This window comes from Tachyglossus aculeatus, chromosome 6 (genome assembly GCF_015852505.1).
Source record: "Tachyglossus aculeatus isolate mTacAcu1 chromosome 6, mTacAcu1.pri, whole genome shotgun sequence".
In the NCBI taxonomy this organism is placed as follows: Eukaryota; Metazoa; Chordata; class Mammalia; order Monotremata; family Tachyglossidae; genus Tachyglossus; species Tachyglossus aculeatus.
In genome coordinates, this window is record NC_052071.1 from 36,299,869 (window position 1) to 36,324,073 (window position 24,205).

Below are 24,205 nucleotides of genomic sequence, written 5' to 3' on the forward strand. Positions count from 1 at the left end.
TTGATTGTTAGTAGTAGTAGATTGATTGATAGTAGTAGTAAGCTCTGCACACAGTAAGCACTCAATTAATACGATTGATTGATTGATTGGAGCCCACTGCTGGGTAGGGACTGTCTCTAGACGTTGCCAACTTGTACTTCCCAAGCGCTTAGCACGGTGCTCCGCACGTAGTAAGGGCTCAATAAATACGATTGATTGATTGATTGATAGTAGTAGTAAGCTCCGCACACAGCTGGGTAGGGACTGTCTCTAGACGTTGCCAACTTGTACTTCCCAAGCGCTTAGCACAGTGCTCCGCACATAGCAAGCGCTCAATAAATACGATTGATTGATCGATTATCATTCCTCCTGCCGTGCCTCCTCCCTTCGGGAGGTCCCTGGGCCCGCCTCTTTTCCCGGCCCAGGCCGTGGCGCCGCCCCCATTCCCGCCTCCTCCTCCGTGGTCATTCCCGCCTCCTCCTCCGTGGTCACCCCCGCCTCCCCTTTTTTCCCTCCTCCTCCTCGTCCTCCTCCTCCTCCTCCTCGTCCTCCTCCTCGTCCTCCCCAGCGGGCTCCGTGATGGCCCGGTCGGGCTCGGTGGGGCCGGCCCTGCGGCTCCCGTCCCCTCCCAGTCAGGCGGCGTCCGAGGAGGAGGCCGAAGAGGAGGAGGAGGTGGAGAGGCGGCTGCTCATCCCCCGGTCGTCGCCGGTCCCCCGCCCCCGGGACACGCCGGTCACCTCGGACGACGAGGCCGAGGCGGCGGGGGCCCCGACTAGGCCGCACTCCCGGCACCCTCTGCGGCGGGTGTTGTTCGCCGATGAGGCCCTGGGGCTGCCCCTGGCCCAGCTGAGGCGGTACCAGCCCTGGTGGGGGGACGACGCCCCCGAGGACCAGTCCCCCCCCGAGTTGACCCTGGGAGCCCCCCCCGACCTCCAGCTTCTACCTCCTGCCCGGCTTCGTGCTGCCCCCCGCCCCGGGCCGGCTGGACCGCCTGCGCCGGGCCATGGTGGAGCTGGAGGACCTGCTGCCCCCCGAAGACCCCGGGGACCGCCGGGTCCCGGTGCTGCGGGGCCTCATCCGCGTCCTCAACCTGTCCTACCACAAGTCAGTCCACGTGCGGGCCACGCGGGACCGCTGGGCCACCTACCAGGACCACCCGGCCCACTACGTGCCCGGCGGCTCGCCCGACGGCGGCCAGACGGACCGCTTCGCCTTCCAGCTGGCCTTCGACCCGCCCGGGAGGGGAGCGGGCGAGGGCCCGGTTGCCCGCGACGGGGCCCGCATTGACTTCGTGGTGCGCTACCAGACGCCCGATGCCGTCTATTGGGCCAACAACCAAGGCAAGAACTACACCGTGGTCCTGAAGGAGACCGCCGCGGCCAGGGCGACGAGCCTAGGGGCCCTGCCCGCGCCGCCGGCGAAGCCCCTCTTCCGGGAGGTGGAGACGAAACAGCTGAAGAGTTGTATGAAACCTGTCAGAAACAGGTAACGGGACGCCCCGGTCCCTCCCGTCGGGGATAGCGCCGTAGGGTTCAAGATCACGTCGGGGGTCCCCACCCTCCCGTCGACAGTTTTAGATGTCTCTCGTCATCCTGGGGACCCGCCGGGGGCCGAATGAATTTAGGGGGGTCAGTCGGTCTAGTGGGGCCCAAGCGTTTAGCCGGAGAGTTGGAAGGCCCGCCGCGCCGAGGTTGGTTGGGTTGTCGCCGTGGCCCAGTCTCATCGAGGTCGCAAGTAACGGGGCGAGTGAGAAGGGAGTCTTGGCGGCGTAACGGGCAGAGCAGAGGACAGAAACTGGAAACCGGGCTATTTATAGTGGGCCTTATGTGTTGGAGGTGATAGGAAAAATCAATAGGGCAGGCCTAGAAGCCTGTATATAACCCCCCGTGGAGGCAGGCGGCAAATGTTCGCCCGTCCGGTTCTCTCAGATTTGGCCCTGAAACGACTTCACACCTCAGGTTTTTCAAACGCCGTTGAGTGATTCGAGAGCCGACATTGGATGCCGCATTTGGCAGGTGACTTTTGGTTTTAACCATTAAACGTAAGCCCACGGGCAGTTCAAAAACTTTTATCTATGTGATTTATCGTAGGTTTTCCAACCTGGACCACCTGTTGGGCTTGCAGATTACTGGCTATTCTTAAATGGTGTGGTGGAAATGAAAATTATTTTCCCCCGTGAAGCCTATTGCTAAGTAATCAGTTTGAGAAGTGACTGGGTAAGGCCTGAGGGTTCTGGAATTGCCTTCCTTTGCAAGTCTTTCCCCCCCGCCCCACCCCCTCCCTTCATTTTCATCAATACTGTACTCTTTTAAGACATCCTGGCTACCAGTTCATTCATTCATTCAATCAATCATATTTATTGAGCGCTTACTGTGTGCAGAGCACTGTACTAAGCGCTTGGGAAGTACAAGTTGGCAACATATAGAGACGGTCCAGTTGTATCCTGACACTTAAGTGTTACTGAACCGTGAGACAGTGGTAAAAAAAAAAAAACCAAGGAAAAAGAAGATATCTCAATATCAGCATCCTTAGACTATTGATGTTTAGGTAAGTAGACCGATATTTGGGGGGGGGGGGGGGAGGCATAAAATCAGAATCTCAGGTTATTTTTTAAAGTGCAAAAGTGATTTTGAAAAGAAAAAAAAGCACGTTATTCAGGAAATTGTTTTAGTATCTGCCCCCAAAGCTGTGGTTCTTGACAATACTTGTGATATTATTTTAAGTGGGTAGATTGTATTTTGATAGTTTCCCTTATCACTTCATCTCTGCTATGCAAGAAGAGGTTCTATGCGTGCAGAAAGATCAATAAGTAGTTCTCCGTAAGTTCATTTTGGTCATGTAAATTTTAACTTTTTACTTTTCAAAACAGTCCATCTTGGTTTGACTATTTAAGAACTGTACTATCCAAGGCTGTTTGATTGTTTTCCTTTTCCCCAATTTAAAGAGACTGACTGGTTCTCAGTTTACTTCCTTTCCCAGATATCCACTTCAGCCTTAACCCTTGTAAGCCCCTTCTTTTGTACTTCAGCAAGTGGACTTGAGCATGTTAACTCCTTCCTCACACGTGGAGGAATACGTGGAAAGCAAAGAGCTGCGTTCTTCAGGTTGCTTTGCTGATATCTTTTTACCGATTCCATGCCGTAGCCCCCAAATAGTTGGGGTGAGGGAGGCGGTGGTCACAGGGATTCACATCATCGTCAATCAAGAAGGACCGAGTTTCCCGACGTCTTTGCCATTCCTAGCTGGTAACGGTCTGGGAGAGCTATGAGAAATGAATCTATGATGATTTGGACCAGTGATCCAAAAATTACCTTACCAGTCCTGTCTTCTTTACACAGTCCGGTAGCCAGAACTGACTCCATGTTAGCTGACTCTGAAAACTAGAACAAGGTAGGAGTCGGTGCTAGAAAAGAACCTAGCAGAGATCCCACTGATTTGAGAAAAAGTAATATTTTCAACAGGCTGGTATAGAACATTTGTTCTTTTAAAATATGGAGGAATTTAGGGCAAGGGAAAGGTACGAAAGCGATCAATTTAGGAACTGAAGCCCCCAGTCACAGAATTGAGCTGTATGTCTCTTCATTACACTTCCTTTTTTTTTTTAATGTATTTAAGTGGTTACTATAGGCCAGGCACTGTACTAAACGCCAGGGTAGAGTCCAGCTAGCCAAGTTGGACACAGTCCATGTCCCACGTGGGGCTCACAGTCTTAATCCTCATTTTACTCATGAAGTAACTGAGGCACAGGTAAATTAAGTGCCTTGTAAGCCCACTTCAGGCTGTAAGCTCATTTTGGGCAGGGAATGTGACTGTTTATTGTTGCATCGTACTCTCCCAAGTGCTTAGTACAGTGCTCTGTACACAGTAAGTGCTCAATAAGTACAATTGAATGAGAAGGTCACACACAGACACGTGGCAGAGATGGGATTAGAGTCCTAGGCCCGTGCTCTTTCCACTAGGCCAAGCTGCTTCTCGTTTGAAGGCTCACACATTTTTGAATGTGATCACTTGCTCTTCATGCCCCTAAAACTTTCAGATTAAATATTGCCCCTCCACCAAAAAGCAAAAAACAAGCCAAAACCTGAGTCCCTAAATGTGCACTGCACTTCATTGGACCTCAGTAGCTCCGGTTCCTTCTTGGTAGCTAACAAAAATCTTAAAGATCAGAAAGAAGGGGTTCAGAATGAGGATCTGCGAGGGAGGCTTTGTTCCTTGCATCTAACCCATGGTTTGCATCTAACCCATCTTCTAGGAAGATGAGAGGATTTGGGGGTGGGTAGACACTTTCCTAGACTCCGCTATGTCTAGACCAGTTAATCTCTCTTGTATGAGAGTACTGGTGGGCTACAAGTTTCCCTTGAGCCACCTCACAATGTTAGGTGGAAATGGCATGTCATTCATTATGCATGTGGGTAACATTTGAACCTCTGACCTAGAGATGAAAAGGGGTGTGTTTCTCAGAAATGCCCTAAGCAATAGGCCTACCTAAAGCAGAACTTAACCTTGACAACCTTAAGTATGTTTTTTAGGTTCCTGTTCCCATTTTAATCAATCTATTTCAGAGGCCTTAATGAAGGAGCCTTAGCTCACATCCTTTTCTTTCTTGTTGAGAGACTGGATGATGTGGTATTTGTTAAGTGCTTACTATGTGCCAGGCGCCGTTCCAAGCACTGGGGTAGATACAAGATCATTGGGTGGACACAGTCCCTATCCCACACAGGGCTCACACCCTTAAACCCCATTTTACAGAAGAGGGAATAGTGGAAAGAGCCCGGGCTTGGGAGTCAGAGCTCATGGGTTCTAATTCCGACTCCGCCACTTGTCAGCTGTGTGACTTTGGGCAAGTCACTTAACTTCTCTGTGCCTGTTACCTCATGCAAGTCACTTAACTTCTCTGTGCCTGTTACCTCATCTGTAAAATGGGGATTAAGACTGTGAGCCCCACGTGGGACAACCTGATCCCTCAGTGCTTAAAACAGTGCTTTGCAATCAATCAATCAATAATAATAATAATAATAATAATAATGGCATTTGTTAAGCGCTTACTATGTGCAGAGCACTGTTCTAAGCGCTGGGGGGGATACGAGATGATCAAGTTGTTCCACGTGGGGCTTACAGTCTTAATCCCCATTTTACAGATGAGGGAACTGAGGCTCAGAGAAGTTAAGTGACTTGCCCAAGGTCACACAGCAGACACGTGGTGGAGTCGGGATTCGAACCCATGACCTCTGACTCCAAAGCCCGGGCTCTTTCCACTGAGCCACACTGCTCAATCAATCGTATTTATTGAATGCTTACTGTGTGCAGAGCACTGTACTAAGTGCTTTGGGAAGTACAAGTTGGCAACATATAGAGACAGTCCCAACCCAACAGCGGGCTCACAGTCTAGAAGGGGGAGACAGAGAACAAAACCAAACATATTAACAAAATAAAATAAATAGAATAGATATGTACAATAGTAAGCACTTAACAAATATCATTAAGTGGCAGAGCTGCGATTAGAACCCATGACTTTCCGACTCCCAGCTCAGTGCTCTATCCACTAGGCCATGCTGCTTCCCTCTGTGGACGCCTTTCTAGTTTAGCCCAATGGACATGGATGGCATTGGCCACTTTTCAACCCCTGCTGAGTCCATCATCAGGAGGTTTGATTTTCATAATTTTGGACGGGTAGATCCCTTAGTGTTTAATCGGAAAAGAGAGTGCCCAGATAACTTGAGAGCAGGGGGAAAGGAGATACGCTAGGGAAGTGGTCTTGTTCATTCTTTCTAATTGCCAACTTGTCTTGTCTTATCCCGTCGAGTCGTCTCCGACCCATAGCGACTCCACGGACACATCTCTCCCAGAATGCCCCGCCATGCATCCGCAGTCGTTCTGGTAGTGGATCCGTAGAGTTTTCATGGTAAAAATACGGAAGTGGTTTACCATTGCCACCTTCCATGCAGTAAACCCGAGTCTCCGCCCTCGACTCTTTCCCATTGCCACCTTCCATGCAGTAAACCCGAGTCTCCGCCCTCGACTCTTTCCCATGCTACTGCTGGCTGCCCGGCATGGGTGAGTTTTGACTAGTAGCAGTTTGCCTTCCACTCGCTACCACTGCCCAAGCTAGGAATGGAATGGGTGGGCCTCTGCTTGACTCTCCGTCCCGTAGCCGAGACTAGTAGAGTACTGGAAACTCTCCAGGTGCGACCCTGAGAGGGGAAAATTGCCAACTAGTGTTTGTTAAACACCCCTTGAGAAGGCAGCTCTCCTCTCTTGACTTTATCTGCTTCAGCATTTCCTCAGAAGGATCTGTAGATGATTTGAGATTGTCTACTGATACTTTACGAAATGCTACTGATGCACGTAAGTGAACAGAGATAGATTTTTTTGTCTGTTTCTAGAGAAGAAAGGGTTGAAAAATCATGGAGATCAATGTTCAGATTCTTTCAGTTTGGTTTTCGATTCCAAAAGTGCGTGCAGTCTAGAAGCCCCCAAAAGCCTCTTTATAAAAGGTGTTTATGGCCAATAAAAGACCTGTAAATCTCTTTTTGGTCTATTTTCTCCTTGGCCTTGTTCATTCATAACTCCAGGGATTAAGACTGGTTTGAAACAGTAGGGGTGGAGAGAATAAAAATATACCCCAAATAACCAATTTCAGCGTGCTGTAGAAGCCTCAGATTTTTTCTTCACTTCCTTCCCCACCCTGTATACCTAATCATTTTACTCACGAGATGTTTCACCATAACTAGAGTTCCGTGCATCACCGTAGTACGGGGCGAAACTTCCGCCGTCTTTTGCCGACTTGGAGTATCACCAAATTAAGTTGACGATGAGCGGGATCTGCTGTATTTTCCTCTCCGAGTTCTTGTTTATGACCCACTTTGGGTTGAATGAACACTTTGAAAACATCCGTATTTGAAAGGGGGAGCTGACAAAGGAGAAATGAGATGGAGAGACAACGTAGATTTGAGTCCTATGAAATGAGTCTGCAGAACTTTTTTTTTTCCGTTGAGTATTCTAAAATGCTGTTCATGGGCCTTTACCTTTCTAATGAAACACATGTGCTTGTCGAGGTGCTAGACAGTCTGCAGATTCACCTCTTCCCTTAGTTAGCCCTCAGTAAAAAGTGTTTTCCCCCTCAGCCCCTCCTCCAAAGTCTTGTTTCCCTAGTTACTATCTGTAATAAACTACCTTAAAACAACAGCTAATGTTCCCTGATGGCAAAGTGAATTTCCGTCATCGAGAGACTGGGTTTCAAGGAGAATAATGAGCAATCTCTGGTGCCTCCACCCCCACAAAAGCTCACGCACGCCCTCCTGTTCTGTGTCTCATCTTCATTTGAACGGATAGACTGAACCCCCTGGGACGACGGGGCCCATCATTCCCACAACCATTTACCCTGGACTCCCAACGTCGCTCATCCCAGGGCCCTGACAGTCGATCAGTCAGTCAATCAGTGGTATCTCTTGAGCGCTTACTGTGTGCAAAGCGCTGTGGACTAAGCGCTTAGGAAAGTGGAATACAACGGAGTTGGTAGACACGTTCCCTTCCCACAGGGAACTTCCAGGAAAGAGCGGGAGAGTAAATTATGGATGTGTATGTAGATGCTGTGGGGCTAGGGTGAGTGACTATCAAGTGCTTAAATGTTACGAATATAAGTGCATAGGGAATATAGAAAGGAAAGGGAGTAGAGGAAAAGACGGCTTAATTGGACAAGACCGAAGAGTTTCCTATCAGGGCTGAAAAGACCCCGGATGGTGACTTTGTCTTATCAACCGATCAGTGCATCAGTAGTATTTATTGGCCACCTATTCCTGCCAAGCACTGTACTGGACACTTGAGAGAGTAGAGTTAGTAGACATGTTCCTTGCCTTTAAGGAACTTAAAGTCTAGTGGGGGAAACAGACACTAAAATTACAGGGAGAGGGAACCAAAAGAACATAAAGATATGGACATAAATGCTAGCAGGGGAGGGCCCAAGCTTTAGGAAATAAATACCCAAGTGCAGAAGCAGGTGATACAGAAGTATTGAAATTGCAGTAGGGGGTGGGGACTGTCTCTAGGCTATAAGCTCAATGTGGGCAGGCATTTAGTACAGTGCTCTGCACGCAGTAAGTGCTTAGTAAATACTATCGATTGAGTGGGGACATGAAAGTAAATCAGGCATGGTCCCTAGGAGTTGAGATTTTAAAAGGGCTTTGAAGATGGGGAGAAGAGTGGTGGTCTGCCAGATTGGGGAGGGGGCCGGGAGGTGTGAACAAGAAGTCGGTGGGGAGAGAGATTCGAATGAGGCACAGTGAATAGCATGGCCCTAGAGTCCAAGCGCTTAGTACAGTGCTCTGAAGCTCTCAATAAATACGATTGAATGAATGAATGAGCAAAACGAGTGAGCTGGGCTGTAATGGGAGAGGACAAGTAGCAGGGTGAGAGAGGTGATTGAGGATCTTCTTGTTCATTCTTTGATATCTACTCTCTGCCCCCTTTTCAGTCAGTCAAACGATATCCCTTGAATGCTGTCTGCAGAGCACTGTACTAAGCATTCGAGAAAGTACCATAGATTTGGTAGACGGGATCCCTGCCTAAAAGGAACTGACAACCTAGACGGGGGAGACAGTCGTTATTTGCCACCGCCCACAGAATGAAAAATTGGCACCTGTGGACTCGAGGGGAGACCAGATGTGGCCAATAGAATCGACATGTGCCTATCAACCTTAGGATGGGTTCCTGTTTCCTTTGCAGAAGCATCGCATCCTGTTCAAATTACTCAATAGAGCCGCCCTTTGAATTTGTGAAAGTGGTTCCACCAAAATCTAGTGCATGGTTAATTGAACATGCAAGTTGTAGTGTTTGTTCTCATTCGATTCCTCCCTTTCTAAGAACTCTGCTTCACCTTTAACAACTAGTGAGTCAATCTACCGTTGTACTTCAGTATCTTAAGTTTCTGTTTTGGTGACTTTAAACTTGGACACCAATTGGAGTTGTCCCAGCCTTAAAGCACAAAAGGTCATCTGTTTCCTGTTCTTGTCAGACAACTGCTGATTAAATTGTCCAAGGATCCTGAACATCCTAACTTACCCCTTGGACTAGCCCCAAGCCTGTCATTTAGTTCAAACAGAGAATTTGGGGGATTGAGGATTTTATATTGGGTAAATGAGAATATTCATTTTTCCCTAGCCTTCAAAGCGGACAGGTCTGCAGCCCCACTGCTTTCTGTCCTTTTGCTATCTTTATATACATTTGCAAACGCCTCCTGTTCCTCAGAATCCTCTCAAATTATTTTCCCCGAGAATCTTGTATCTATACAGTTATGTTTCCTCCGCTGACGTATTCCTTAAACTTTCCTCTGTTGTGAAGGGAGAAAGGGAGCATTATTGGGAGGAAGGAACCAATATTTTTAGTCCCTCATCCCTTTCTGTTCTCCATCTACACCCATTCCCTTGGAGCACTCATTCGCTCCAGTGGCTTCAGCTGTCATCTCTATGTGGATGATTCCTGAATCTACCTCTCAAATCCCGACCTCTACTTCTCAGGAGTCTCATTCCCTCCTGCCTTCAGGATATCTCTACCTGGATGTCCCTCCAACGCCTCAGACTTAACATGACCAAAACAGGTCTCTTCCTCTTCCCACCCGAACCCTGTCCTCCGCTGTCTTTCCCATCACTGTGAACACCACCACTATCCTCCCTATCTCATAAGCCCATAACCTTGGCATTATCCTCAACTCATATCTCTCAGAGAACTGTATGAAGTGCTTGGGAGAGTACAATGTAACAGAGTTAGTGGACGTGTTCCTTACCCACAGCGATCAACCCACAAATTCAGTCTGTCACCCAACCCTGTCAATTCTACCTTCATAACATTACTGAAATGTAACCTTTCCTTTCCATCCAAATGCAACCATGCTGTTGTATTTATCCTGACCTACCTTGATTTCGGCATCAGCCTCCTCAATGACCTCCCTTCTTCCTTGTCTCTCCCCTCTCCAGTCCATACTTCACTCTGCTGCCTGGATCAGTTTTCTAAAAAAAAGTTCAGTCCTCGTCTCCCCCTTCCTCAAGAACCTCCAGTGGTTGCCCTCGCCTCATTCAGTGGTTGCTTCATTCATTGTCGTATTTATGGAGCGCTTACTGGGTGCAGAGCACTGTACTAAGCGCTTGGTCAACAGACACTCCTTACCATCGGCTTTAAAGCACTCGAACAATTTGCTTTCTCCTAACCATGACCTTTCCCCTTTGAGCTGGTCCCCAGAATCCCTCAGGGAGAATAGGTGAAAGAAGGACTCCACTCAGTATAAGAATAATAGTGGTCTTTGTTAAATGCTTACCCTCTGCCAAGCACTGTACTAAGCACTGGGGTAGATATGACATACGCATATTATCGCATTCACCCTTCTCCCACCCTGCATCTTAGCTCTCTCTCATCCTCCCACTCAAGACAACCTGCTCACTGTGTCTCATTCACACTTCGCCCACCCTCCCTGTCCAGAGTTCCCTCGTCACATTTGATAGATCCATCAATAACTTTGTGCAGAGCACTGTACTAAGCCCTTCATTCATTCAGTCGTATTAATGGAGCGCTTACTGAGTGCAAAGCAATGTACTAAGCACTTGGGAGAGTACAGTATAACAATAGACAGACACATTCCCTGCCCACAACATGTTTACAGCCTAGAGGGTGAGACTGACATTAATATAAATAAATAAATTACAGAGAGCACAATACAATAGAGTTGGTAGACACTTTCCCTGCCCACAATGAGCTTACAGTCTAGAGGGACAGACAATAATATAAATACATTAATTATGGGCATGTGGGGGAAGAGACATGACAGGGACTAGAAAGTGAGGACTGAAGGAAAATGGAAGAAACAAAAGAGTAAAATAAAGAAAGGAATCAAGCTTTCAGAATATTTTACTAAGGCTAACAATATTAAGTCCATAGACAGAAATTGGTTTTGAACAAGGTTTGGGCCTACATCGTGCTTAGAGAAGCAGCGTGGCTCGGTGGAAAGAGCACGGGCTTGGGAGTCAGGGGACATGGGTTCTAATCCCGGCTCCGCCACTTATCAGCTGTGTGACTTTGGGCAAGTCACTTAACTTCTCTGGGCCTCAGTTACGTCATCTGTAAAATGATGGTTAAGACTGTGAGCCCCATGTGGGACAACCTGATTACCTTGTATCCCCCGCAGCGCTTACAACAGTGCTTGGCACATAGTAAGCGCTTAACAAATACCAAAATTATCATTATTATTATCGTGGTGGCACCAATTCATCATCATCATCATCAATCGTATTTATTGAGCGCTTACTTTGTGCAGAGCACTGTACTAAGCTCTTGGGAAGTACAAGTTGGCAAAAATTCACGGATATCAAATTCTGTTCTGAAATGTAGCTCTCTCTCTGGTCTTATTCCTTTCCTTGGGCTAGAATATGGGTTCATAAACACTTGACAGTGATGTTGCCATCTCTGGGTTTTATTCACCATGTGCTTCCCTCTCTGTTCGACTTCCCCTCACCTCCTCCGCAAGGGCTGCTTTAGCATTCCACCCTCATGGTGAAAGTGTTTCTTTCCTGCTCCAAGGACTTTTATGCCATTTTATGCCCCTAGTCCCATGCCCCAGTCCCCGAGTTGGTATTGGTTCGGGTTCCAGGGATGTTTCTGTCTCATAAAGGCCCCAGCATCAGTTTGGACGACTTATCCCATTTTCCTGTTTTAACCTCCCCTATCTGGCCCCCTTTAAAATGAGCTTCTGAAGGCTGGGGAAGTGCAACTGCCCCCTCTGTTATGCCATTAGATTATGTGTGCTTTTTTTTTTAATCAGGTTGGTCCCAAGCATTAGCAGAACCCTTAACAAATACAGTTCCAGTCTGGCAGTTCAAATATTCTAGGGGACATTGGCCCACAGATAGACATCTCCCCTAACAGGCCTGGCAGTCCTACCACAGGGTGAAACAGTCATTTTAAAGGATCCAAATGAAGCTGAGAACAAACTGGGGTTTTACAGTTATCCATGGTTTTCAACCAGTTTCTTCCTTGAAGGATCAAGTTAGATTTCAGGCAAAAGAAGTCCCGTGACCAGTAGATTCATTTTCCTTTGATTGTAACAACCCCTGGCAATGGAGAGTTCAGCTGACTCTCCCGCCCCCGAAGTGATTGATTCACAAGGCTAAAACCTTGTGTATATCAAGAGCGTTCATGAGACAAGGCTAAGCCCACCCAGCCAGAAATTGTAGAATATAGATAACAAATACAGTCAGACATTTGTGCCCTACATAGAAAAGGAGAACTTGATCCAACCCTTCCCTACTCCCTTCCTAGCTCCACCTTTGTCTCTTTTAGCTTTCCGTTGATAAAGGAAATGGGACCTCCCCAGCCTTTGCTTGCACTCTCTGGAATGGCATTGGAGTCTGCCGTGGCATTTACCCGTAAAGACTTCTTAGCCAAGAGATCATTTTGGAAACTGACCACCATCAGATGCCAGAGAGGGGTAGACTGTGAGCCCGTTGTTGGGTACAGATTGTCTCTATTTGTTGCCGAATCTTACTTTCCAAGCACTTAACACGGAGCTCCGCACGCAGCGCTCAATAAATACGAATGAATGAACAGAAGCAGAGGCCCTCTTAGGAGCAACAGTGGCCCAGACCAGTAGATCCTTGCAATGGCAGGAATGGTGCAGTCTAAAGCAGCAGCAACAGTGCATGCTTTCTTTTCCTGCAGGCTGCCAAGCCCTTAGTGAGAAGCAGTGTGGTCTGGTGGCTAGAGCACGGGCCTGGGTGTGAGAAGATCTGGTTTCTAATCCCGGCTCCTCCACTCGTCTGTTGTGTGACCTTGGGCAAGTCACTTCACTTCCCTGGGCCTCAGTTGTCTCAGCTGTAAAATGGGGATTAAGATTGTGAGTCCCATGTGGGACAGGGACTGTGTCCAACCTGATTAGCTGACCCTGTTGTTGGGTAGGGACTGTCTCAATATATCGCCAACTTGTACTTCCCAAGCGCTTAGTACAGTGCTCTGCACACAGTAAGCACTCAATAAATGTGACTGAATGAATGAATAAATGAATGAAGCTACCCCAGCCCTTAGAACAGTGCTTGACACACAGTAAGTACTAAGCAAATACCATTATTGTCATTATTATTATTAGTGCCTTCCCCTCCAAACTCAGAACTCCCAAAGCTGGTGTTTTAGTTCTGTGCCACTTCCCGTTGAATGCCCCAGGGTCATAGATCTCCCCATCCTTTTATGTACATTCTCAGAATATGCCGGTCACGATGCTAGCCCTTCCTGGAGTCACCTGATTTTTGTAAATCAGATGCACATTAAACTTAATAACTGGTAAACTGGTCTTTGTTGATGGTCGTGTCAGTTCCTATAAGCATGAGGAAGTCTTCAGTTTCCTCTCTTTACCTCACACAGGCAAAACGAGGAAGGACTAAGAAGAGTGAATTTGGAGGAAACCATCTCTGTTGCTGGTACGTTTTGGGAGAGCCTTGCTTTGAATTTTAACTCATGATTTTCTTTCCTCCTCTTCTGAAGATTTTGATGGTAGGTTAAAAAAAAAACGGATCATGGACTATGCCAACTCTGAGAGATTAGAATCATTTTTACCGTAAGTAATGAAAGTCAAAGCCACCCTGGGTAAAAGCCGCCCCTCTATACCAGTATTGAGACGTGTGCCCATTTATGCTTCATAGTTTTGCATCTGATTACGAGCTGGCAGAATGTAAAATCGACTCTGTTGTACTGTCCCAAGTGCTTAGTGGTGTGCTCTGCGCACAGTAAGCACTTGTGAAATACCATTGGTTAGTAGTAAAAAGGGAAGTTCTGTATCTGGAGCAATTAGAATCCCATGGCTGAACATTGACCTTTCAGTTGAATTGAAAAAAGACAAAAGGAAGCGAAGGTGAAAAGCAAATGGGCAGCAAGGCAAGATGGAAATAATATATATCTGAAATCCATCTCTGTTCTCCCTCTGTACCCCAGAGTTCAGTCTTTATTCTTTTTATTTTAGTGGTATTTCTTCAGTGTTTACTTTGTGTCAGGCACTGTTCTAAGTGCTTAGGTTAGCAAGCTAATCAGCTTGAACTCAGTCTGGGTCCAAAGTGCAGTTTACAGTCAGAATCCCCATTTTACAGATGAAGTAACGGAGGCACAGGAAAGTTAAGTGACTTGCCCAGGGTCACACAGCAGACACACAGTAGATCTGGGACTAAAACCCAGGTCCTCCTTCCTGGAACTTCCTTCCCCTTTCACTATTCTCATCTTCAAAACTCCTCTGAAATCAATCAGTCAGTGGTATTTATTGAGTTCTTATTGCGTGCAGAACACTGTACAAAGCACTTGCGAGAATACAGTATAATAGAGTCGGTAGACATACTCCCTGCCCACTTTATTATCAGAGGAGGAGACAGGCACTGACACGAATGCTATGGGGCTCAGGGTGGGGTGAATATCAGATTCTTTAAGAGTCAAGTGCATAGGCCATACAGAAGGGAATAGGGGAAATGAGGGCATAGTCTTGGAGGAGATGTGATTTTAATAAGGCTTTGAAGGTGGGGAAAGTGGTGATCTATCATTCACGAAGTGGGAGGGAGTTCCAGGCGAGAGGGAGGATGTGGGCAAGGGATCGGCTGCGAGATAGATGAGATCGAGGTACAGTGAGTAGGTTGGCGTTAGCGGAATGAAGTGTGCGGCGGGCTGGGTTGTAGTGGCAGATCAGCGAGGAGTGGGGGTAAGCTGACTGAGTGCTTTAAAGCTGATGGGAAGGAGTTTCTGTTTGATGCGGAGGTGGCTGGGCAACCACTGGAGGTTCTTGAGGAGTGGGGAGATGTGAAGTGAATGGTTTTTTGAGAAAAATGACCCGGGTAACAGAGTGAAGAAGGACTGAAATGGGGAGAGACAGGAGGCAGGAAAGTCAGCAAGGAGGCTAACACAGTAGTTAAGGTGGGGATGTGATCACTGCGCATCTGCGCATCAGGCAGAAACTCCTCACCCTGGGCTTCCAGGCTGTCCATCGCCTCGCCCCCTCCTACCTCACCTCCCTTCTGTCCTTCTCCAGCCCAGCCCGCACCCTCCGCTCCTCCGCCGCTAATCTCCTCACCGTACCTCGCTCTCGCCTGTCCCGCCATCGACCCCCGGCCCACGTCATCCCCCGGGCCTGGAATGCCCTCCCTCTGCCCATCCGCCAAGCTAGCGCTCTTCCTCCCTTCAAGGCCCTGCTGAGAGCTCACCTCCTCCAGGAGGCCTTCCCAGACTGAGCCCCTTCCTTCCTCTCGCCCTCGTCCCCCTCTCCACCCCCCCATCTTACCTCCTTCCCTTCCCCACAGCACCTGTATATATGTATATATGTTTGTACATATTTATTACTCTATTTATTTATTTTATTTGTACATATCTATTCTATTTATTTTATTTTGTTAGTATGTTTGGTTTTGTTCTCTGTCTCCCCCTTTTAGACTGTGAGCCCACTGTTGGGTAGGGACTGTCTCTATGTGTTGCCAATTTGTACTTCCCAAGCTCTTAGTACAGTGCTCTGCACATAGTAAGCACTCAATAAATACGATTGATGATGATGATGATGATGATCACTGTTTGGACCAGGGTAGTTAAAGTTTGGAGAGGAAAGAATGGATTTTAGTGATGTTGTGTAGGTAGAACACTGAGAAGCAGCGTGGCCTTATGGACAGAACCTGGGCCTGGGGGTCAGAAGATCTGGGTTCTAATCCTGGCTCTGCCACTTGTCTGTTGTGTGACCTCAGGCAAGTCGCTTCACTTCCTATGCCTCATTTACCTCATCTGTAAAATGGGGATTAAGACTGTGACCCTCATGTGAGGCAGGGATTGTGCCCAACCCGATTTTCTTATGTCTACCCCAGCGCTGAGTGCAGTGCCTGGCAAATAGTAAGCCCTTCACAAATACCTTTTTTTTTTTTAAAAAAAAAAGGTAGACCTGACAGGGTTAGGAGGCTTTCCCTGATTAATTTCTAGTCTCCCCGCTTTGTCTCCCCTCAGCTGCCACCTCAGGACTTCTGTGCCACTTTAGCACTTAACCTCCCCAAAACACTTATGATAATAATAATAATAATGGCATTTATTAAGCGCTTACTATACACAAAGCACTGTTCTAAGTGCTGGGGAGGTTACAAGATGATCAGGTTGTCCCACGGTGTGGGGCTCACAGTCTTAATCCCCATTTTACAGATGAGGTAACTGAGGCCCAGAAAAGTTAAGTGATTTGCCCAAAGTCACCCAGCTGACAATTGGCGGAGCTGGGATTTGAACCCATGACCTCTGACTCCAAAGCCCGTGCTCTTTCCACTGAGCCATGATGCTTCTCTATGATCATATTTTTATGGGAAGCAACGTGGCTTAATGAAAAAGCACAGGCCCGGGAGTCAAAAGACCTGGCTTCTAATCCTGGGCCCACTTCTTGTCTGCTGTATGACCTATATGATCTTTGTGCCTCAGTTATGCTTCTTGTGGCCAGACGAAGACCTACTCTGTCTTACTGTACTCTCCCACGTGCTAAGTACGGTGCTCTGCACACAATAAGCACTCAGTAAATACCCTTGATTGATTGATTAATTTCCTCAACTGTAAAATGGGGATTCAGTGCCTATTCTCCCTCCTGCTTAGACTGTGAGCCCCATGGTGGGACAGAGACTGTGTTAGACTGTTTGACTTTTATGTATCTTAGTACTTAGAACAGTGCTGGACACCTAGTAAGTGCTTAACACATATTATTATTGGTCTATCCTTCATATTCTATTATCTCCTCCTTTCTGAAATTTGTTATAGCGTTTATCTGCCCTTTTATATGGTAAGCTTCTTGAAAGCAAGGATCATAATATACTGATTTCCTTATACTCTCACAAGGGCTTTGAACAGAGTAAACATTCAGTAAATGCTTTTAAACTCCTGCTGCGTGCAGAGCAGTGAACTAGGCCCTTGAAAACAAACAGTAGAATTAGTAGACATGATCCACTCCTTGTGGGCAGGGCACATCTGTACCAACCCTGTTGTAATTTACTCTCCCAAGTGCTTAGTGCAGTGCTCAACACCTCTGATGGATTTATTGATCAATCCCCGCCCTCAAGGATTTTACGGTCTAGCTGGGGAATCTTACAACCTTCTGTTGATTGATTGAAATTTCTACAAGTTCGAAGATTCCCAAAGTTTGACGGTAATGATGCCTGAGCGTTAATGACCCTGGGCCTTTTCTCTTTCTCTCTTGTAGACTGGACCAGTGAAAAGGAGGTACTGAGCAAAATAACAGCACCCACAGCTCTACAACCAGGGCTTCAAAAGATACAGGTAAGAGGCACAGCATGTACGCCAGCCACCCCCCTTTCTCCCTCTGACTTTTAAGCAACAGAGTCACCAAAATATAAGCTTCAACATGTATCTCCCAACTCTAATGGTCTTGGCCGAAACTTGATTTGTGTCTCCATTTCTTCAGTTTTCTTGATTTTGCGTAGGTTATGGGCTATAAATTCTGAGGTGTTGTTATCATAAAATCCTGAAGCAGGAGGGATTGCTTTGATTAATTCCTTTGGAGGCCAAAGATCATCTCACGTTCCAAAAAATGAGGCTACAGAGCCAAAATTGGTTACAGAGAAGTGGGGGGAGAGAAGTCTTATGCCACCCAGGTCTCTTTTTTATGACATTTGTTAAATGCTTGCTACGTGTCTGACACTGTACTAAGCACTGGGGTAGACGCAAGCTAGGCAGGTTGGACTCAGCCCTTGTCCTACATGGACTCACAGTCTTAATCCCCATTTTACAAATGAGGTAACAGGCACAGAGAAGTTAAGTGACTTGCCCAAGGTCACACAAGTGGCAGAGCTGGGATTAGAAGCCAGGTCTTCCGATTTGAGACTCTCCCACAAACGGGCAATAGCCATGAAGTTCAGTTCACACTACCAGAAAAGATGTTCATGACAGAATTTTGTAAAACCACATTCAGAAAAGTTCCCATCCCTTAAAAACCGTACAAACTAACATTATTGAAATACCCCAAGTAGTGGAATTGTGAGATTAGAGATGGAGCGCAAACAGAAAGATCCGAAACATGTCGTTTAAATAAGAATATCACTTATCCAGACATAACCTTCCTTAAACTATACAATCTCCAGGAGCCCCTCAGCCCTCTCCGTCCTCCAACCCCTTGCAAGAAAAGGAAAGTGCTTTTTAAACAGTCCCCCCCCACAAGCTCCGAACTACATGTTTTGTGCAGGTGGAATGAAAGGGAGGACAGAAAGCAACTTTTAGGAATAGAGTAGGTCCTCATCTTTTTTGCTCATGGGAAGGGCCAGGAGCTTTTTTTAGTCACTGCAATGAAGTTATTTTGGAGGATGCTCAGAATCATCCTTAAGGAGAATAAAATGTTTGGGAACTTGAAAGAAGACATTTCAGAACTCAATCAATCAATGGTATTTACTGAGTGCCTAATATGTGCAAAGCACTGTATTAAGCACTTGGGTGAGTGTATCAGTTTATTGTATTGTACTCACCCAAGTGCGTAGTACAGTGCCCTGCGCACAGTAAGCGCTCAATAAATACAATTGAATGAATGTGAGTACACTACAACATTCATTCATTCAATCATTTATTGAGCGCTTACTGTGTGCAGAGAACTGTACTAAGCGCTTGGGAAATACAAGTTGGCAACATATAGAGACGGTCCCTACCCAACAGCGGCCTCACAGTCGGGAGCAGCAGGGCCGGAGTTGGTAGGCATGTTGTCTGCCCACAACAAGCTTGCAGTCCCTAGGGGAAGACATAATTACAATAAACACATATAACTATATATTATATTATTATGTGATATATAACATGCATATTATAGCATTATATAATAGTTATAATTATATGTAATTTATAAATATGTACAGAAACATCCCTCACCTTGCCTCCCCCTCAACCCCCTCGCCCCACCCCCATCTCCATGGATAATAATAATAATATTGATGGCATTTTTAAGCACTTACTATGTGCAAAGCACTGTTCTAAACGCTGGGGAGGTTGCAAAGTGATCCGGTTGTCCCACGAAGGACTCACAGTCTCAATCCCCCTTTTACAGATGAGGGAACTGAGGCCCAGAGAAGTGAAGTGACTTGCCCAGAATCACACAGCTGACAAGTGGCGGAGTCGGGATTTGAACCCATGACCTCTGACTCCAAAGCCCGCGCTCTTTCCACTGAGCCACGCTGCTTCTCAGGATCTTAGTTCAGCTGTGACTGAGGGAGAAAAGTATTCCATATTGAATCCATTTACTCTACCTCTGCATCTGCACACAGTAAGCGCTCAATAAATACGATTGAATGAATGAATGAATCTTAGAAATCTCCTCACCCAAAATGGACTAGTCCTCCAGTCTGGCCCTCTAGGAGAATCTAAAATCTCCGCCCTTCGGGTAGCAAATTAATGCAACATCTTCTGAGCCTCTTGAACAGTAAACCACAGAGGGAGCAAGCTGAACCCCTAGCAGTAACGCCCGAGTTGTCCTTATCCTCTAGACACATGAAGAGCAAGAGAGTCAGACAGGAACTCATCTTGCATATAGATAAGAAAGAAATGGCATTCAAGTAGTTCTCCGAGCCTCCTGCTTAATAAATTCATAATGGGATGTAGTTACTAGAGGAAGAAGGAGATGAATTTTCAGCCTAAGGGGTCACGGTCTCCAAGTTCTTGCGTGTCATTTAAGTGGCTTGATGATGATGATAGTGGAATAAACGCACTCTAGCTTTCTGTTGCTTTATTTTTTTTCCTAACCCTGTCTTCCTTGAAGCAGTGGGTGGTGTCATCCATTCTGAAATAGGATCTGTTCCGGCACCAGAAAAGACACGGTATTGATTTTCATTGAAATCCTGGGCCTGATGAACTTGAGGAAGCCTTTTTAGCCTTAACTCTTTATCTTTTTTTTTTTTTTGAAGCTACTGACCAAAGGAGCTCTCTCTATCGAGGGAATGAGCTATGGTAATTCTAGAGTTTGCAGCTGGAAAATTCTAAGGGGCAATGTGTTTTTTCAGCACTGACCCTGATTTAATTTGATTTTTTTTTTTCCCATGCCTCCCTTCTCTTATTCTCTCGGGCCCCAGGTTCCTGAGGTCACCGTGACGAGCACCTCCCCAGAGAAAAAGGAGTTTTCCCGAGACAAACCTGTCATTTTTACTGAGTCTCCCCAAGCTCCAGCCATCAAAATCCATCCTAATGTGCTGAACTTCCTGGGTGACCAGGAGGGTCTCCTCGTAAGCCAAGGTGTGCAAGATTCGGGAGCGAGCCAGGGTTTGAAAAAGGAGGTGGAACCTCTGGCTGTGGGTGTCAAGAAGCAGGCCGAAGAGATTGGAGTTTTGGGGTCCGTGAACGGACAACGTAGTCTGCTGGGTTGGAATAGAAGAGAGCTCTCCGCGGAAGGTCCTCTCAAGGAGCATCCTTCGGACAGTCAGACCTGGAGATGTAAGGACCTCTCCAGGTCAGAGGAGTCCCAGAATGAAGACGCCGTCGACAAGGAGTTGGAACAACTCTACCTGTCTCATTTGAGCCGTCTACGCGCCGCGGAGCTGCAGGAAGCCGGCCACGCCAAATGGCCCGACTCCGGTGTCGAGGGGGCTGGAGATTTTGGATTTCAGCATTCCCATCCACACGGTCTCCTCACGGACCGGGATCTAATTCTGAAGTGGACGGGCCCTGAGAGAGCCTTGAATAGTTCCCTGGCCGAAGAAATCACTCTGCACTATGCTAACGCAGTGCAAGGAGTGGAGCTGATAGATGACACGAAAGAGCGCGATGAGGAGCTGGATGTTTCATCCGGTGCTGAGGAATCACCTTGCAACTTGGAAGGAGACGCGCTGCAGGCATCTCCTCCAGAAATCGTTACTCTGCCTCTGGCCTTGGAAGATGCGTCAGGGGCATTAAGCGAAGTGGGGCCTCTAGGGGTAAAGGTCACTTGCGATGAGGTCCGAGGTTCAGGGAAGGGAAGTCTAAGAGTTGTAGGAAAGGCTGTTTTCTTTCAGGATCGGGAGGAAGAGAAATTCCCGCTACCTGACGGTTCTCAGCGTGAAAGTCCCCGGGTGACCGAGGTGCGAGATTCCTCAGCTACGGTCCTAACGGCAACAACTGACTCTTACACCACAGAGCCCTCCTTTAAGCCTTGTGATAGCAGCGTCCTTCAGTCCGGGAATGAGCTAACATCCCTGGAGATGATGGGAAAAGAACAGGGCCAGATTAACCTACCGGAGGCGAACGTGCTCACGCCAAAACAGCCCGGAGGCTTTGTCGAACCCTCTCCCGGGGGTCAGGAAGAAGGGTTCCTATTGACCAGCAATCCCAGTCTCCTAGTGAGTGCTCCAAAGCCAGAGCTCCCTGAGAACAGACTCTTTGAGTTTTCCACCAAACTCCAGAAGGCCCTCCTCCAGTCTCTGCAATTTCTTGGCTTGTTGGTCTTCCTCCCTGTTGTGTTGAATAGCTGCATGTCCTTAGTGGCCATCGTACTGTACCTTTCTCTGGAATGGCTCCTGTGAATCGTTGCGGGGGCTGGAGGGGGCGGGGGTGGGTCGTCCGTCGTTCGGCAACCCGGGATTCCCGGATTGAGGCCCGAGGCAGGATCAGAATTCCTCACCCACTGGGTGAATCCAAAGATGCTCTGCAATGGAAGGGGCCCCATCGACCCCAGCCATGAAAGAACAAGAGAGTTCAAACTGACCTTTAAAGCCCACACGAAGGCCCCCTTTAGGTTCTCCTCAACGCAAAGCTTCCCCCCATTCAGCCTTGCCTTCCTCCCGGCCCCCAGTCATGAATAGGTTGCTGTGCGTCTGTTCTCTCAGACGAGAGAACTACAGAGAGCATGAAAGAGGTTGTAAAATGGCATCTGGTGGGCAGAGGAGCCCATATTTATTTTTGTACAGTTGTTAAGGTGAAGTGAGGCAATAGTCCTAAGCTGGTCTTGCGGCACAATCCCTAGATATATTTATTAACTACCCGTTTCCAAAAACCACTGGAGGGTTTTTTAATTTTAATTTATATAGAGAGAGCTCTAGCTGCCAAACTATCCTAAGAGAAATGTTTTGTCTTTATGTGTGATCATCTGCCGTCTAGGTACTGGGTGAATGGAGTTTAAATGCTGTCGGATGAACTTTGAGGCGATGACGACTACTGCTTCTATGCATAATGCTTTTTTCCAAATGTACTTCCTCTTTGGGGTGAGCGAACTTTGGCTCAGGAGGGCCTATATTAAATAAAACGTCAGTGATTGACAGTGATTAGAAAACAACAGCAGGCACTCGGCAGTTACGTTTTTTCCAAGTGTCTGCTCTGGGCTCGAGACAAGCCCCTCAACCTCTCTAGTCCTCAGTTTCCCACCTGCGACTTGGAGCTGAGGTGAACTATGAGACTTCGGCAAAGGACTTAAAGATCCTTACGTGGAAGACACTAACAGAGTAGCAGGGTTTTGCTCACTCTGTTATTAAACACTCACTGTCTGGCAACTGGTTTCCCCACTAGGCAAATAGTGGCAAGGCTGCAAACCCAAGTTAAAGAATGTAGGGAGAGAGCAAACGAGTACACATCCAGATAGCTTTAAAAAATTAACACTAAAGCTAGAAGTTTCGGGTAATTGCCTGTCAACATATAGATGGAGAGCTGCTCAGTATATAGTGTCACCCATCGCTTTCCATTCTGTGGTCTCGGAGTTTGGGTGTTCCATTGGGTTTTTACTGGGAGGGAGACTAGAGCTGAGCCCAGGATTGATTTCAGTTGGTTCCCCTTTTGCTTCTCAGGTTTTCCATTTCCACAAGCATGGGCCGCTAATAAGTGTGGCCAGAGAGTGACTCGGCTTTTTATTGTTGATTTTTTTGGCAGGCTCTTCGGGCTTGGGAAGAGACAAATGAGGGGGGCGAGGAGGGTAGGTACCCTCTCTCATCTGCCCTCCCTTTAGCAGCGAACGAGAGAGGTCTTGAATTTAAATCTTGACTGAGTTTCCAGTTGGCTGCAAGCCAAACTTGAGGTAACGTAGTCTCTCTCATCTCTGGGTTAGCTAGAAAATGATGTGCTTTCAATAAGAATTTTAATCTGTTCAGGGCATGAATCATGCTACGTTTATTTTTCGGAAGCCAAACCCCCTTTAAAGAAGCAGCTGAGTGCCGTTCACACTCTCAGTGATAGGGAAATATGTGGGATGAGCAAGGAGCGATTTGATAAGCGGCTAATTTTAGCGACTAGGTTTTTGAAATACTGGAAAGGTTCTAGTTAACAGGGCTTTCCGGAGGCCCAACACTCTTTTTGGAAAGCACCTCATTTTATTAATGTCTCCTTCAGAACTCCTGATGGATTGCCAAAACTCCAAGAAAGAGGGAACTGAAAACAAAGATGGCACAGCATTCTGGGTGGCCACTTCCAAAAAGTTAGTACCTGAGCTTCGGTTTAGGGCCCCACCTCCCCCTGCTCCCTTTCCCAGGTTTGTGTGGGAATAGAAATATATTTGAGTTTCAATGAGGTACTCCTTATCTTTTTAAAAAAAAATTGGCTTATCTTTTTTATCAAATGTGCTAACTCTTGGTTAGGGCCATCTGGGTTTTATTTCAAGTGATGTAGGAGAAGCAGTCAAATTCAGGTGTTTTATTTTCAGTGCCAACAGGCAGACCCTGCTGACTTGAAGTTGCACCTTCCTTCTGATGTGTGATTTAACTTATGCCTTTGCAGTGTATTTTTGCCAGGGCAGTTGGACTGCCCATGTGTCCCTGACATGGGCAGCTGGGCCCCGAGAAAGTTTGTTAGCTACTTTTCCAGTGTGGAATAAAAAACCTGGGCCCCTGCCTCTTTGCAGAGTACAGGACCAGGAGGATAAATAAGCCCTTGGAGAGCCAGACTACCTCTCCTTACTCCAGGTAGTAGCCAGTAGTAGTAATAGTATTTATTAAGCACTTACTGTTGCAGAGCACCTTACTAAGCGCTGGGAGAGATGACACTTGTGGGAATTAGAGATGGTCCCTGTCCCTTGGGGGGCAGTGGACAATTCATTGAGGATCCCCCCGCCCCCCGCCTTCAAATTTCCAGTGCCTGGAACTCAGAAAGGAGCTTTGAATGTATCTAAGTGAGAAGTAGAATGGCTTTGGTGCCTGAAAGGTGATAAAGGATTTTCCCGCAGTGAGAACGTTCGCTCAGTTATCCCTCAGAACAGGCTTTGGGAGGGAGAGTGGAAGAGAAACCTTACGTTTTGAGTCTTCTGCCCATCAGCAAAATGTATTAATCG

The 24,205-nt window shown here is 47.1% G+C and overlaps 1 protein-coding gene across 1 annotated transcript; it reads left to right on the forward strand.

Moving 5' to 3' along the window:
• The first annotated feature begins 558 nt into the window (after positions 1-558).
• On the forward strand, positions 559-23,922 carry PPP1R3F (protein phosphatase 1 regulatory subunit 3F). The gene is given in 5 exon segments (XM_038748055.1): positions 559-869; positions 871-1,464; positions 13,375-13,430; positions 17,195-17,271; positions 20,058-23,922. Coding segments are annotated over 5 exon segments (2,460 nt in total). The 3' UTR covers positions 21,480-23,922.
• The last annotated feature ends 283 nt before the right edge of the window (positions 23,923-24,205 follow it).